Below are 16,762 nucleotides of genomic sequence, written 5' to 3'. Positions count from 1 at the left end.
GAGGGGAGCACTACACATTATTTTCTTATTAAGATATTCATACTTTCAAATTCCTTAAACGGAAGTTTAAGGAATTAGAACTGATTTTTTTTTTTTTTTCCAAACAGAAAGGCTATTTAGGAAAAATGTCCCTTGCCCACTAGAACTAAATCATCTTAAATAGGAAGACTGGCATTAAAATAACCCTCAGAGATCATAGGCGTCGGGGTACAGTGCAATTAGTAGCAAGTGCAGAGTGCTTTCTCCAGAGCCTGCTTGGAAGGCTGCAGGGGAAAACGGAAGCAGCAGGTATAGGGGCGAAGGGCGGTGGGGAGCGCCATGACTTGCCCACGCCCTTCTGCTCCAGGTACCCTCCACCAGCGTTTCATTTCTGTTGCGTTTGGAGCTCAGCCAGCTGGCACTGGCGCATACCAGCTCCCCCGGGAAAGCTTAACGAAGATAAATTACAGTGCAAGACAGAGGAGGGAGCTTTTTTTTTTTCCCCCGGCAAAAAAATTTCTTTTGTTTGGGTCTAGTTTCTATTCTCCACTCTCCAATAAAAGGGAACAAGACATGAAATGTCAACAGTGCATTCCAGGACTTTAGATTTCTAGGACAAGCAACTTAAAAAAAAAAAAAAAAGAAAACCACTTTTCAACCATTTTTATTTTGCTTCATGAGGAGATATTTTAATTCATGCATAACATATATGCCGATAATTAACTCACCAACAAAAGGCATTTTAACATCGATTCCCCGTCCCCACCCCCAGTCCCACCATAGGGAAAGACAGACTCACATAACAAGACCTAAGTTTAAATGGAGCACACTTGAACGTGGAGACAATTCCGTACGTGTCTAATGACAAATGCACAGGAGCCTTCCTTATTTGTCTCCTCTTTGGAGGGGCGGGAAGCCGGAGCAGGAGAGCTTACCCAGGCAGAGGAGCAGCGCGGGGACCCTGACGGCACAGAGCATCTCCATCCTCCTCCCCGCGGGCGGCGGCGACGGGCGCGGGCGCTGGGGCTGGGCCGGGGGCGGCTGCGGGGAGCGCACGGGCTCGTGGCAGTGGCTGGAGCGGCGGAGAGCCTGGAGCGGGCCACACTGCCGTGTCCCTCTGATACTGGAACTATCAGGCAAGTGAACTCAACTGTCCGGTGCTGCGAACTTTATACTCTTCTTTGGAGCCCCTCCCGGGCCCTAACGTCGTGAGGTCAAGAGTGCCCAGAGTTTCATAATTGGCCCAAGGAGGAGTGACAAGAGGACCGTCCGGAAGTCATCCTCCCTCTTTGGAGCACCTGAGTGTAGTGGCTGAGGAATGAAAATATGTCCTTCTGATTGGCCTGGGACTACTCCCCAAACTTTTCCATCTCCTTCGAGGAGGTAGGGAGCGTGGACTAGATGGGTTGGTTTGCTTTGTGGGGTCACCTGCCCTGCAGTGGGTGGTTTTGGTTGCTCAGGGTGACAGACATAACTTGAATCAGGCTTTCAGCTGAGGCTGGCGTTCCCAGTACGTGCTTTTAGAGAGCTGTGTGTGTGACTTACTAACTTGAGCCACGAAAACTCCCATGCTTGAGGTCTGTCAGTGATTCAAGCGCCCTCCTTGCATTTAAACGCCACCACCCAGAAATGCCTTTCCCATCTCTGCCTTCCTCCTGAGACCCCTGCTTCTCATGTGGCTCAGGCATTCACCACCTCAAAGTTGAGTCCTTGTGAAGAAAATCCCTGTTATTTTTGTTTTCTTCTGCTGTATTTGCTATCTATCAGGTTGCTGCTTTTGATATAACTTCCTCCTAAATATTGTCTTGATCCTGTCATTCCTTTGTACAAAACCTTTCAATGACTTCCCATTGCTTTTTGGACAAGGCCTGCCACAGATGTGAAGCCAATCAGTCTTTTCAACCTCAGCTCCCACTACTTCCCTAGACAGATTGCCTGACCCCAGCAAGGCTGGAAAACTCTCTAAGCCTTTGCTCACTCCCATTTTCATGCCTAGGCTGATGGAGTCATACTTCGAGGGAATGGCCACTTTTTAACAGAATTAGTCACATCCTGCTCAAATTCGTGGTTCTCCTTAAGGGCCTAGGCTTCTTGGGCTTATGGATCCCTTTTCATTCTGATCTCTTACAGCTTCTGTCTTTTATCTTCTCCTAGCCTCATAGAATTCTAGTCCTGGTACTTTACACCTGGGGAAGCTACTTTGTATTACCTAACTGTTTTTGTTTGTAAGTCCTATGTTCAGCTCTGTACTGTGTAAACTGTCTTTTTACTGAATTCCCCTGTAGGACCTAAGAACTATGAATCAATTCAGCAGTACTCATTTGAATGGAAATAGTGCATACTTGAATAGAAAATGGAATCTGATGGATTGTAGGTGAATTCTTACCGCATTCCCCTGTAGGACCTAAGAACTGTGAGTCAATTCGACAGTACTGATTTGAATGTAAGTAGTATATATTTGAATAGAAATGGAATCTAATGGATATTAACTCCTTACCTTTCTATTTCTACTTTTTAAAAAATTACTATTACCATTCCTCTTTTTTGTTTCTGGCTTCTTTTTCCCTTACCCTAAAGCCCTTTAATGTCCAGAATGCTCCTGTTAGTAACAAATACTTCATCATTTTTTCAGGGGTTAAGATTTAAACTATCTTCCTGTGAATTCCTGGACAAGTTGCTTAATCTGCCTCAATTTCCTCATATGTAAAACAGGAATAATAATAGTATCCAACTCACAGGAAAATAATGAAAGTGCTTAGTACAGTGCCTAGCACAGAGTTAGGGCTCACTAAAAATACACACCATTATATGCAAATGTTGATGCTTAGGATGGTGGTACTTGGTAGTTGGTCAATATTTGTGAGTTAAATGAATCAGTGAACAGTAGGATAGATAGAGGTAGGCTGGATTCCTAAGTCTAGCTTCCTAATCTATCAAGAAAGCAGGCACTGAGTGACTTCTCACTTAATTGCTTTTTTGGAAAAGAAGAAATGAAACCAAGGAAGATGATATTAGAAATAGGGTTATAGTTTTGTTAGGGATCCCAACTTTCATAAAATAGAATGGGGAAAAGTGACTTTTATGGTTACATAATGGCTTTGGTCCTACAAATTTAATCTGGAAAAAAAAAATTCCCAGTGTTGAGGAATGAAAGCAGAATTCAAATGAATGGAGTGTCAACTGGGAGCACTTTCTTGCAAGGAGTGAGAGCAAGAGTTTTTAATCCTGATTAATGTCTTGTTTCTTTAAATATAATGTGTTTTATGCTGAAAAGAAAGATGGTAGGGATGTGATGGTGAGAATGTGGTCATGCTGACAATAATTGACAACAGTCACCTCTGTGGTATTGATATGTGAAGAGGAATTTTTTCACTTTGTAACTGATACCTGCCAGCATGAGATATCATCACTGTGAAAAAAAAAATCCTCGTGCTTGTCTCAAAATTTTCCACAGCAATGTGCTCTTCTGTGGGTTGATTTTATATGATGTGAAGAAATCTTTTATTTATTGGTTCTATGTTTACTCAATTTTCTAGCCATTAGATTTCGAGAATGACTCCACCATGACACATCAGAGAATTTGCACTGCCTCCGCAAAATAGTATTCTTTTTTTTTTAAATAATTGGGAACAATTTTCATTAATTGTTCATTTAAATATATATACATAGTATGAGGGATAATCATAATTCTTCTTAAAGGCACAGAGCTTATTTAAAGATAGAATAGTTTGGGAAGAAAATAACCAAGTCATAGAATTTTCCAACTAGGAAGTGACTTTAATACATCAGCAATGTCAGCAATTCCCAGTTTGAGACATACTAGGATTCCTTTCTAAGGGGTTGGTAAATCTAAATGTTATTTATAGACTAAAAACACACATATTTGTATAAATTCTCTTTTAAACATACATTAAGCCTCTATAGTGATTAGTAACGTGTTCATTTTAAGTTGATACTGAATTCATAAAGGCTGTGGGCCATGTGTTTTTTAACTGATATAGAGCAAACATGTAAACACTGTTAAATGAGGAAGAGGAATCCTGCAGAAAATAATTCTTTTAAATTAATAGAGATTCCTCTCATGAGAAAAATTAGGAAATCCTAGACTAGGAGCTCACACACGGTCTCTAAACTGATGTCAGTGTCTACAATAGGTTTCTATTGTAGACTGCAATCAGATGAAGCCGTGGGCCCTACCCATAGAGCCAGCATTTAGCAACATACAAGGACATATAACACCTTACAATTCTTCAATCTCTTTCTTTTTCTGTCAAGTTGTTGTTTCTTCTGATGATAACTGGCACTTGTTTATTATGAAATTACTGCTTTTCTAATTAAAAAAGAAGAGCATAGCTACTTTTGTGAATTAGTTTTTACATAACACAAAAGTTTCAAGTCGTTTATTAGTCCTTAGCAAAAACCACTGAGATAAAATGGTATTAAATTGCCTTTTTACAATTAAGGAATTGAAAAATTTAGGAAAGTGTTCAAGATCAAATTGTTTCATTTAATATTAAAAAAGACCTTAAATATGAATTCTGTTCTAGCAGATGCTAAGTTTTTATTGATGTTATTATAAATTTAATTGCATGTTCACCATATGGGATCCTTTTAGCAAGAATTTATGGCTTTTATGATAATTTTTTTTTTTTGAGACGAAGTTTCGCTCTTGTTGCCCAGTCTAAAGTGCAATAGCACAATCTTGCAATAGCACAATCACAACCTCCCACTTCAGGTTCCAGTGATTCTCCTTCCTCAGCCTCCCAAGTAGCTGTAACTGTAGGCACACACCCCAATGCCCAGTTGATTTTGTATTTTTAGTAGAGGCGGTGTTTCACCATGTTAAGCAGGCTGGTTTCAAACTCTCAACCTCAGATAATCCACCTGCCTCAGCCTCCCAAAGTGCTGGGATTAGAGGCATGAGCCACTGCACTGGGTCAGTAATAGCATTTTTATAGAGATATACATAGATATAGACAGGTGAAATTCTGAACCCAAAAAACAATCCAGTTAGAGACAAAATATAGAAAAGGAAGGAACATATATTGAATGTAGTAAATACTCTTCTTTACTTAAATAATTTTTATCATAGATTTTTTAAAAGTACTTTTTCTATGGACTAATCCATTCTTCAATTGGTTTGATAACTCAAAAAGAAAATGATCTTATTTTTCTTTCCATGTATAATTAGATGTAGAAGAAAACAAGAACTAAGAAAGTTTTAAAGTTTACTGAAATCCGAATCACATTTTCTTCTTGATTAACTTGATAATTTGAGAGTTTTTCTGAAATTAAAAATTATCCAACACATTTAAAAATTCACATACTATTTGAGTGTTCAGTGAATGATATGGATGGCAAATTAGCCAATAGTTGGTTAGATGAGAGAATTCATTGAAACACAATTTATTTTATTTGTGGTTTCATTGAGATTCAAATCTATAGGTGGAAAGGAACATGGAAGTAATCGATACTTCTTCTTAAATCTAAATGAATGACAAATAATAAGAGTAACAGCAGCAAATATTTCTACCTGATGCTTACAACTCACTAAGTGGTTCAAAATATATTTGCTGGCCAGATGCAGTGGCTTATGACTATCATCTCAGTGATCTGGGAGGCTGAGGCAGGAGGATTTCTTGAGCTCAGGAGTTTGATACTAGCCTGGGCAACATAGTGAGACTTTGTCTCTACAAAAAATTAAAATTAAAAAAATTAGCCAGACAAAGTGGCACATGTCTGTCATCCCACTTACTTGAATGCTGAGGTGCGAGGACCACTTGAGCCCAGGAGGTCAAGGTTACAGTGAGCCACGATTATACTACTACATTCCAGTCTGGACAACAGAGTAAGACCCTGTCTCATAAAAGTAAAATAAAATGAAATATAAATATATCTGCTTATTTATTCCTCAAAATAGCCCTATGAAGTAAGTACTCTTTAATTTCCATTTTATAGATTAAAGCACAAAAGATTAAGAAATTTGTCCAAGGTTCTTTAGCTCATAAATTGCAGAGATGGGATTCAAACCAGGCAGCCTGACAACAGCATCTGTGTAGTCTTTGCCGTCATATTCTATTGCTTTAACCTGTAGCATTTAGTGCACCTAAAGTTCAGAGTTTGTTATACATATGATACTCTCAGTTTTTAAGTTAAAAGCCATGTTTCTGGAGTTTTTTAGTCTCAGATTACTTGCAAAGAACATTCATATCCCTTTGCAGATAGTTTTTATTTATGTTTCTTAAAAAGAAATTTATATGTTGTTGTCTTTTCATCAAGAAGAAAATCATGTTTGCCAGTCTTTCAGTTTCCATCTCTAAAGCATTTGCTAATATTACTTTTTTATTGTTCATTGTGTTTATGAAAAACATTTTATTCTAAAAATTTCACATTTAAAATCCCACCCATGAATTTCATCAATATAATTCTCTAGAAAATGATTCAGTAATCACAAAATATTAAAAGGCCAGATAGTATGTGATTTTAGGAACCTAGCTGATTCTGAAGCTGCTTCTTGTTAAACTTGCCATGAGTTGTGCCCTAATAATAGAACCTCCCCTTCAGTCACTTATGTAAACCCATGCAACAGTAATTTACACACATAGTGATGATGAATTAGGAATGCAGCTATACCTATTTAAAGGACTGCTTTTTCATGTTCCATGTTTAGCTAACACCTAGTTGCATATAATTGTATGTTTCCTACTCCTTAAGCAACATTTAACAGTTAAAATGCTAACTTTCATGAAGGCATTCATTCAATATTTTATGTCTCATGCAACCACAAGACAGCCATATAAATGCACATATTTAATTCAAGGAACTTTTCATTTTGCTTATCAATCATTTGCATGATTATTTCATGATCATATGTAAATTTATGTGATTTTACAAATATTATATTAATGTTCTTCTTAGATGTAGGAATAGAATAAAACATAGTAGGCTGGGTGTGGTGCCTCATGCCTGTAATCCTAGCACTTTGGGAGGCTGAGGTGGCTGGATAACAAAATCAAGAGATAGGGACCATCCTGGCCAACATGGCAAAACCCTGTCTCTACTAAAATTACAAAAATTAGAGGGGTGTGGTGGTGCTCACTTGTAGTCCCAGCTACTCAGAAGGCTGAGGTAGGAGAATCACTTGAACCTGGAGATGGATGTTGCAGTGAGCCAAGATCATGCCACTGCATTTCAGCCTGGTAACAAAAAAAAAAAAAAAAAAAAAAAAAAGAAAAGAAAGAAAGAAAAAGAAAAGAAAAAAGAAAATTTCAAGTTTAAATATCTACTTTTTTTTTTTTTTTTTTTTTTGAGACAGAGTCTGGCTCTGTTGCCCAGGCTGGAGTGCAGTGTCACGGTCTCGGCTCACTGCAACCTCCGCCTCCCAGGTTCCAATGGTTCTCCTGCCTCAGTCTTCTGAGAAGCTGGGATTACACGTGCCTGCCACCAAGCCCAGCTAATGTTTTGTATTTTTAGTAGAGATGAGATGGGGTTTCACTATGTTGGCCAGGCTGGTCTCAAACTCCTGACCTCATGATCTGCCCATCTCGCCCTCCCAAACTGCTGGGATTATAGGCGTGAGCCACCATACCTGGCAATCTTCTTGTCTTTCAGTCTCATTGAAGATATCATCTAAGATTCAACAAGCAGTACCTAATTTATGCAGACCCAGGAGATAAAACACGTAGAAGCCTGAGTGCAATGCCACAAAAGCTCCAAGAATTTTTTCATGATTAATATGTTTTTCTCTGTTTATCACTACCACTAACAGACAGTAAAACATTACTAGTGAAGGCAATAAAACAATAGCTATTAAAGTCTTTATTACTCATAATATATATTTGAAATTAAATACTCCCTAATAAAATTACACTTAAATAAGATTATATCTTCTAGGAGATCTTACTCTGTAAGGGATTATTTGTGTAAATTATTAAAATTTTATTGTAAGGCTTGCTGGACTCTGGTTCTCACCTGTGGGTGCATTTTTAAACCATTTAGTCAGCTTCGAAAAAGATATAATTATATCTGGGCCTTACCCTTCCAGGGATTCTAATTCATCTGGTCCAGAAAGAATCCCAAATCAATGTAACTTCACAAGCAGACAGCTTTAGTCTTAACTAAAACATGTAAAGAGAAAGAATATTGAACTCCACATTCTAGATTCAAGCTCTAGTCCTGACTGAAAATAAATTGTTACCGCTCTTGTGTAGATTATAACTTCTCTGGGTTAGACACTTCTCATCCTTGAACTACATAATCTCTAATCATATAGCTCTCTTAGTACCATATTAAGAAGGTAGAACCACAACTTTATTATCTCTTGACCAGTATGTGCCTTAGGCAACCTTAGGCAAGTGTGCAAAGTTATTGGCTAAAATACTCTAGAGTGGTAGCACAGATAATATCCTCAGGATATGGAAATGTTGTATATTTTGTGAACAGGTTTCTCTGGTTTTCTAAAATCTGACTTCATCACTCCTAAGATTTTTGCTTAGGCTTTTTCCCCTCCTTTTTTTTTTTTTTTCATCTTCCTCCCTTTGCTTGAAACATATGAATCATGAATTCCACAAAACACAATATGGGGATTTAAGAGCTAGAAAATCCAGATCCTGCTGAGGATTAAGAAGTCAATCTTGTTATATGACCCAAAGCACATTTATGAAGACAGTTTCACTTTTTCTGATGAGAGAAAAGTTTATAAATTGAATAATCTAAAAGCCAGAAAAGAAAATAATCAGTTAAGCCAAAAAGACACCAAATTAATAGAAGTCCTGGGTTTCAGTCCTGGCTCTGACCATTTCTAAGTCCCTTGACCTTATGACATTGAAACTATACTAGCCTCATCTCTACTACTTGCAGGTAATTGCTCGTGTCCTTCATGGGACTCAAATGAGATTACATTTAATAAAAAGAATGAGACAAAACTGTAAGATATAATTATTGACAATAACACATGTTAGGTATTTGCTTAGTGCCAGGAGACACAAAAGAGTTAAAAATGGTAAGAGAGTAATCATGACAGTGCTGGATTTTCAAAGGAAAAGGAGGTGGGTGTTTCCAAGAGGAAGCATAGGCACCAATAGCAGGTGGAACAATGACGTCAAAACAATAGGAATGAAGGAAAAGATGTGGCAGTAATGAGATCACCAGTCACCTTTCAGGAGAAAGTTCAGAAGCATAGACAGAAAAGAAGTCAAATTACAGAGGTATGAAATCATATATTTCTTCTAATTCCAAATAATCCGTAAGTAAGGATGGGTATCACTGAGCTCCAGAATGAGGACATTTACAACCTGGCCTCTCATAAGTTGTCAAAGTGTAAGTGTAAAACTCAGGTACTAGAGATAAATCATTCTTCTATGTGGGCCTTTGTCTAACCTACAATATATTCAAATGAATGAGATAGAAAAGCTACTTGTGGTGAATTTTACTATAACATGCCTACTTACATTTTTCTATTTAATTTGAAAGAAACATCCAAAATAATTTTCTTTAATACTACGTGACTCTTATAAATTTTATTACTACTTAAGAAAAGTATTCTTACACATTGCAATAGTAATATTAAGAACAAAGTAATTCTCCAAAATACTATACTTAATATTACATTCAATCCTTATTTAAATTTATTGATCTTGCTTCTTATTCCTTTCCCTTCTACCCCAACTTTTTGGGAAAAACTTTTGTCTTCAGTGAGGGTTAAAAACTGAGTCTGAGAAATAAATATGGATCAATGTGCTCAGTGTTAACATAGCACTGTGGAACGTGAACTGATTTGGACCTCAGAATGGCAGATCAGAAGAATGATGAAATGAAAGAAAATCATTCTTAAGGCTTCTAGATGCTACTTTCAAGTGACTGTGGCTCGCTCAGGCTGTAAATCCAGTGTCAGAATCCCTCAAAACTCTTGTCATCTCATCAGTCAACCCCACAAACTTGCCTGGAACACCATTAATTTTCCTTCTTCTAAAGACACCTCCCAAAACACACTTACATATAAAATACAGTTATCTTTCTACCTTTAGTACCAGAAGAAATAATACTTTAGATCTGCTCTTTCTGGCTTAGTGCAACTATATTCTTAAAAGTATATAAAAAACAAAGTTAAATAAAACTCCAAATCTCACCAACAGAATACTTAAGTTTTATATAAACCTTGAGCCAATTCCCTAGAGACCATCTGTTTCCTACCTAGATAACAAGGTATGTCTTTGGACTTGGAAAACATATATCTCATATATTATAGGTCTCCAAAACAAATGGTTGTTCATTTATAGCTACCCTTTTCTTTATAGATACCTAAAATGCCAGTATTGTTGTGAACATTATGGCACTCAGAGATGAAACTTTCTGCTCTGTGTTAAGATATCTGCTGTACCGAGGTCTCTGGAAGCTCTGCGAAATCCTTCACCTTTTAAAATCACAGGTCAATAAAATATATCAAACTCAATAGTGCGACAAGAAGGTAGGAATGGTTCTTAATGTTAGAGGGTAAATTTGAGGGTTGAAGCCTTGGAGTTACGTAACATTTCCACTATTGTGACTTTTGAATTCAAAATATTTTTATGACTCTTGAGCTCTAGTTAATTGGTACTTTTGCTTATTTCTCGTGCTGGTCAACTCTCAAATTAGTCTCTACTTAAATACCACTTCCTCCAGAGGTCTTTCCTGATCTTCCTGGACCATATTATGTTCCAAGTGATAACCTTGCTTTACATTACATTTTGAACTTATTCTATTATAAAACTTATCACTTCTTCATACATTTTTTTCTTTGCTTCTTCCATTAAAAAGTAAGCTCTAGAAGAAAGAGATCTTTCCTTTTTTATTTATTTTATATTCTTGGTACTTAACATGGTATCTGACACATAACACATGCTCAATAAATATTTGGTAAATAAATTATTTGGTAAATATCTATTGACCTCACTAATCAATTTGTGCCATACAATAAATATATAAATGAAAAACAGTAATTTTGGAGGCATTATTTAAGTACCTTGTAAAGAAAGTAAGCTGAGAAATGTCTTTTATGAGTACTTTTGTTCTTAAAGCAGAACAACTTAAGATATTCTTAAATATAGTAGCTTTTTTATATCCTTTGACTTTTTTTATATATTAACTCATTTACCATATTGTTCTTCATTGCCATTACTTAAAAATAAGACTCCTTCTTTTTGGCCCCTCTGCGTGTATTCTTTATTGATTTGCTTCTTACCTGCTGCTGAGTCTTACCTAGTTATTATTGTCCCTTAAATCTTTACCAGTCTCTTATTCTACTACTTTCTTTTCTCTCTCACCAATCTTAAGTCCCATTTACCCTGGGCCCTCACAAAGTACTCCACTTTATCACAACCTTTATCAGCTTCACCTTTTCCTCATTGTTAAATATCTCAAAATGCAGGTTATAATTGACTTTCTAATTATCAGAGAAAAAACATTTTCTCCACTCTACCTTGTTGACCTCCAGATTTTGTTCCCCTTTTCATTCTTCATTGGTTACCATAATCCCTGTGTTTAGATGTTAAAATCTCAATTATAGTTCAAGTTTTATTTTCAAAACTATCTCATTTAAGAAGTTCTGATTTTCCAGTTGAGTCTGTATTTTTACATCTTTTAAACCCTATAATGTTTTACATAAATCATTTGTTTGTATCAGAAAAGTTGCATGGCACACTGGAAGTAAGTGAAGGTTCTTAGCTATCTGCCTTTGAATATAGGCTCCACTACTAAGTAATTGTGTGATATTGAGCAAGTTTCTCATATATAAAATGAAATGATAAGACAGTTGTGAAAATTAAAGTAATAAAGTAAAAAACATTAGAACATTTCTTGGCACATATAAGGTACTTAATAAGTACTAGCTATTGCTATTCTTAGTGATGATTTAAAAGTTGTACATTCCTCAATGTCAGATTTGAATATTCTTGAATCCCAAATGATGTCTTCCTTCTACTTGGAAACCCTGCTGTCTTTAGTGTATTGTTTTGCATATAGTAGACAGTAAATACAAGGTTGTTGAATGAATATTTTGATTACCAAAGCTGAATTCCATTAGATAGATTTGTAAAAGGAAAATAAAATCAACAGACCCCAAATTCACTATGCCAAAAGGGAAAAGTTAAGTGTGGAAGCTGAATCTCTCTCTCTCTCTCTCTCTCTCTCTCTCTCTCTCTCTCTCTCACACACACACACACACACACACGCACACACACACACACACACACACACACACACACACCACTCTTTCCTTTTGTTGCTTAACTGATAGATAGATAGAATGCCACATATCTCTGCAGGTGGCCTCTCTCACCCTGACTATGTATAAATATACACTGCTTATCTTCAGGGTACAGAACAGAGAAAACCAGAAATCGTCCCCTGACTCTGCCCATCCTGAACCAAATGTAGATTTGACTTCTTCCTCTACTTGACTTTGTCATATGTAAAGTACAGGTGTACTGAACATGAGATGAACATAATAATTGTTTCCTCCACCTCCTTCTTTTTGCGTGTAACATGTGGACTCAGTGAGCCTAATCAAACTCTCATAACAATGTGATCAGATACTCCATCTTTTTTTTCTTTTCCTTTTCTTTTCCTGCCCACTTTTTCCCCTTTAAATATCAAAGCCCTCAAAATCCTCTTTGGAAAAAATATTGGCTACAGATCCTACTGTGGCTTGTCTTTTTTGTTTGTTTGTCTGTTTGTTTGTTTTGTTTTTTCCAGGGCACATCCTCAAACTTGGCAAAAAAGAAAAAATAAATAAATAAAAACAAAACCTCTAAATCAATTGAAATGAACCTCTGTCATTTTCTTTGGTTTTACAGATTATAGGAAGAGAAGGAAATTACATTGGAACTAGGTCCTTCTATATCTGATAGTAATCAAACACTATAATATTAATAATTGTTGCAACTGTGGTTCCTGTTATATTAATGATGTGCATGTTATCTGAACTAGCTCCCAGACCAGTTTTGTTAGACACCTACGTTTCAAATTTAGGGCCAATGGAAAGGAAGAGCTGCCCATTAACCAGTCCATGTAACATTACTTCTCAGCATTGATTGACATCACTCACAAGTCACAATGTCATATAATGGGTTTGGTGGAGCCTCTTGAGCAGGAGAAATACTTTAAGAAATCTTTAGAATATGCTGGTTGTTGAAGACTTTATAACATCTTGAATAATGCTAAGAAAAACTGGTCAGAGATGAGATGAATTTTTTTAGAAAATACTGTGCAGCTTAAGGAGCCAAGGGGCTCCTATAGGCAACCCAGAAATAAGGAGTCCAACCAATACAATATCTTTGTGCTCCATATTTAAAAAAACAAAAACAAAAACAAAAAACTAATCTCTTTTGGATGTTTATTACTTTGAAAATTAATATAGGAATGATGCTGAAACCTAAAAGATAAATGCATCTGCATTATTTTGAGAAGAGACATCACCCAATTCCTTGGATTTACTGTTATTTGCTATTCCCACTTTTTGCACTTAAAGTATTTAAAATATTTTCACATATGTTTCTTTATAAAGGACTTAATTATGATAGAAGGTAAAAGACAAGCCAAGTTATTCAACAATATTAAGTTTGAAACTAAGGCACTTTTTAGATAGCTACAAAAATAGCATGGAACTTATAAATAAAACTGCTAAAAGTATCCAGATACTTTTTTATTACTAAGAAAATTCTTGCTTCCAACTTCTTCACTGATTGATTTATACATGTGTTCAGTTATAACTTTTCTTCTAAATATACTTTCATTATAATTTATTAGAGTTGGAAGTTTGTCACTTAAAAATCATCTTAGTAAAAGGTTACCATTTTTCATGAGGTTTTCTCAACCTCATGAAGTAGTGCATGGTCTTCCAGACCTAAAATTATTTTAAATAATGATGCAGCATATCCAGGAATATTTATTCATTTATATCTGAAATAAATGTTTAAAAAGAGATTGTTGAGAAGCAATGTAATTTTTTAAATTATATTTGAAAGCTAAAATATAGCTGAGATTTATTAAAATGTATTTAATGGCACATCAGTTGGTTACAACATGCAATTCAGAAAAAAAAAGTAGTTTTATAGGGATTTAGAACAGTGACTTTCTTGTGGATTCTGGAGACTTAGGAGCTTTCTGAGGTGATTGGGGGCTAGGAGTCTCTGCAGGGGTCAGACATGGGAGAGAGAATATGTGTTTCTGAAGAAGATAAATTCCAAGTTCTCTCACTATTGCTATTTTTTATTATGTATATAGATCTTCTACATAAAATTTCATTTAAGAAACATTGGTTTAAAAAGTTTGATGATTACTTCTATACATTATAGTTTCATTACCTTGTAGGTTAAATTCTGTATGACAAAAACTGCTACTTCTAAAACTACTGTAAAAAAGATTTTTCATATGATATTTTTTATTTCAAGCAATACTGTAGGTACAAGTGCCATAAAACTTGTTTGGGCCCTTAGGGTTTCTTATGATGCTATTTTCCTTACATGTTTAAAATGTGGCATCATAATTTTTGAATTAATATTATGGGCTTTTGTGCATTTGGTTATGTAATTTGCTTGTATTTTAACTATGAATTCAATGTTAAGTTTTGCTCAGAATTTGCTCAGTGTTTAATCCTAAGTTTTAAGTGGTCACTGTTTTGTTTCTGGCAAGGGAATAAATTTTATCTTTTGAAGGCCAACATAATTTATTTATTGCTTCACACTTCATGCCTTTTCACATAAAGAACATTTCACGTTGATCAAAAGGAAAATTAGACTTTATCAATGAGTCAGAATGGGAACAGATTGTGCCTAGAGAAATCTGTGCTATTTCAAACACAAAGGTAGCATTCCACAGTTTTAAACTAATTAGAAATAATGGAAAATGGTTATCAGAACTTCCTAAAATCACTCAGTTTAAGACAGGTACACAAAACCATTTTATAAAGATGAATCAAGATTATGGTGCAGTAGGGGAGGAGAAGAATACTAGGAAGCAAAGAAAAAGAGAATTTGTATTTATTGAATATTTACTGTGTGTGAAAAATGAAGCTAGGTACGTTACACATGTTCCTTCTTTCAATCTTCAAAACTATTCATGGACTTGGTATAATAATCTCCAATTTATTCATGAATACCTGAGAGTTAAATAACACATTTAATATCAGGCAGTGATGAAGCTGAGATTTGAAACTAGGATTATTGGATTGTAAATCCCTGGTCTTTCTGGTGTTCCTTTTACATCGCAAGACTGATCTACTTCTGCCTTAGAGCTGACCTCCTAACTACTGCCCAAGCACAAGGTTTTCTCACTGATCATGGTCTGAACATTACACTCCGTTCTCCATCAATTCAGTCCTCTCGTTGCCAATCCCCTTGTGGCTCTTGCTCCTCCTTTGGAGACTGTTGAACTCTTCAGACTCTCAGTACTCTTTGCCTCACTTTTAGCTTAGTTTCCGCTTATTCCTAGTTTGACTTTAACTTGACTACACAGCATCAAACTGCATTGGTTTAATAAGCCTCTTGATTTAAAGCCATATCAGAGATCAACTTTGATAAACTCCCTCCTCCAAGAAAGTCGTATGTCCTTAGCTTACACAAGACTCCAAAAATAGAGAACACATGCAGACACTTTATCTCACAGTAACCCATGCTCCTGTGAGGAAGCATTTAGGTCCAGGATTTGAGGATCTATTTGGATGAGAATTAGAGGAGTTGGCTAAAAAGTCCAAACAAGTAAACTATTTGATGCTGACAACTGGCCTCCAAATAAAACTCTCAGAGGCCTGCAGAGCCAAAAATAAAATCTTTTCCTAACCTAAATCATCGATCAGATAGGGCAAAGAGTCACCCAAAGGGGAGGATGGTTGAGCAGTGTTAGCTTGAAGTGAGCATCGTTCACTGAGGCTGAGAGACTATTAGGTGAATGAAAGGCAAACAACTCAGAATATTTCCTATCCAGAGGCTGAACAGAAAAGGCCAGAACGATGAGTAAGCCAAATGAAAAGCTATAGTGTCTGGTTCTATAGAAAACTGAGGATGTCGGGGCACAGTTTCTTTGTGATAGGACAATAGAATATAATGCATTGAGGAAGAAGGGATTTCTCCTTGCTTTTAAAACCATGTGAAACAAAACAATCAAGAGATTTTTTCTTTTTTTTTTCCCAAGGAAATGTGGATCAAAGACACAACAAAGCAAGCCCATGCTTGGAGGTTTGTTGCACCTGGGATCCTATTAACAACCTGGAGAATTCTGGTATATGGAGTTTCCCAAAAGACTCTTCTCTTTTGTGGATTAAATAAAGACTTGGTGAGGGAAGATGGATTTCTCTAGGCCATGCTAGAATGGCCTGAGGAAGACTTTTTTAAATTCTTTCCTTTCCTAGATGGTGAACCAAGCCTTATGTCTTGTACTTTTTTGCATATCCTCTAGTACCTGGCTCTGTACATGGAACATTATTGTGCTCCATTAATATTCTTTAAGTGAATGAATGAAGGGATGTTAAATGGGATGATACATGGGAAAGCATTAAAGAGGATGGGGGTTAAAAGCATGAGCTTGTAGCCAGCTGGATTCAAATTCTGACTACCCCATTTACTAATTGTGTGATTTTGGGCAAGTCATTTAATATTTCTGTGCCTGTTTTTCTTCCCTTGTATAGCAGAAATAATAGGATCATCATTTGTCGTTAAGAATGTTGTGGGTCTTAACTATGTACAAAATATTTAAAACTGTGCCGGGTCCATGGTAAGAATTCAATAAAGTTTAGCCATTTTGAACTTTGAAA

At 36.1% G+C, this 16,762-nt stretch overlaps 1 protein-coding gene and 1 long non-coding RNA gene across 2 annotated transcripts in view; one reads left to right on the top strand and one right to left on the bottom strand.

The window, feature by feature from the left end:
* The window catches only part of EREG (epiregulin), a 23,374-nt gene extending 22,361 nt beyond the window's left edge, over positions 1 to 1,013 (bottom strand). The window contains exon 1 of the mRNA XM_003932106.4: positions 915 to 1,013. Within this exon, the coding sequence (XP_003932155.3) occupies positions 915 to 963 (49 nt within the window). The 5' untranslated portion in view covers positions 964 to 1,013. The remainder of the gene's footprint in view (positions 1 to 914) is intronic.
* Positions 1,004 to 16,762, top strand: LOC141584004 (uncharacterized). Its single transcript, XR_012516846.1, has 3 exons — positions 1,004 to 1,362; positions 2,265 to 2,422; positions 16,144 to 16,762. It is a non-coding gene; the product is annotated as an uncharacterized LOC141584004 (long non-coding RNA).

This window comes from Saimiri boliviensis, chromosome 3 (genome assembly GCF_048565385.1).
Source record: "Saimiri boliviensis isolate mSaiBol1 chromosome 3, mSaiBol1.pri, whole genome shotgun sequence".
Classification (NCBI taxonomy): Eukaryota; Metazoa; Chordata; class Mammalia; order Primates; family Cebidae; genus Saimiri; species Saimiri boliviensis.
This window is presented reverse-complemented; position numbering and strand designations above follow the sequence as displayed.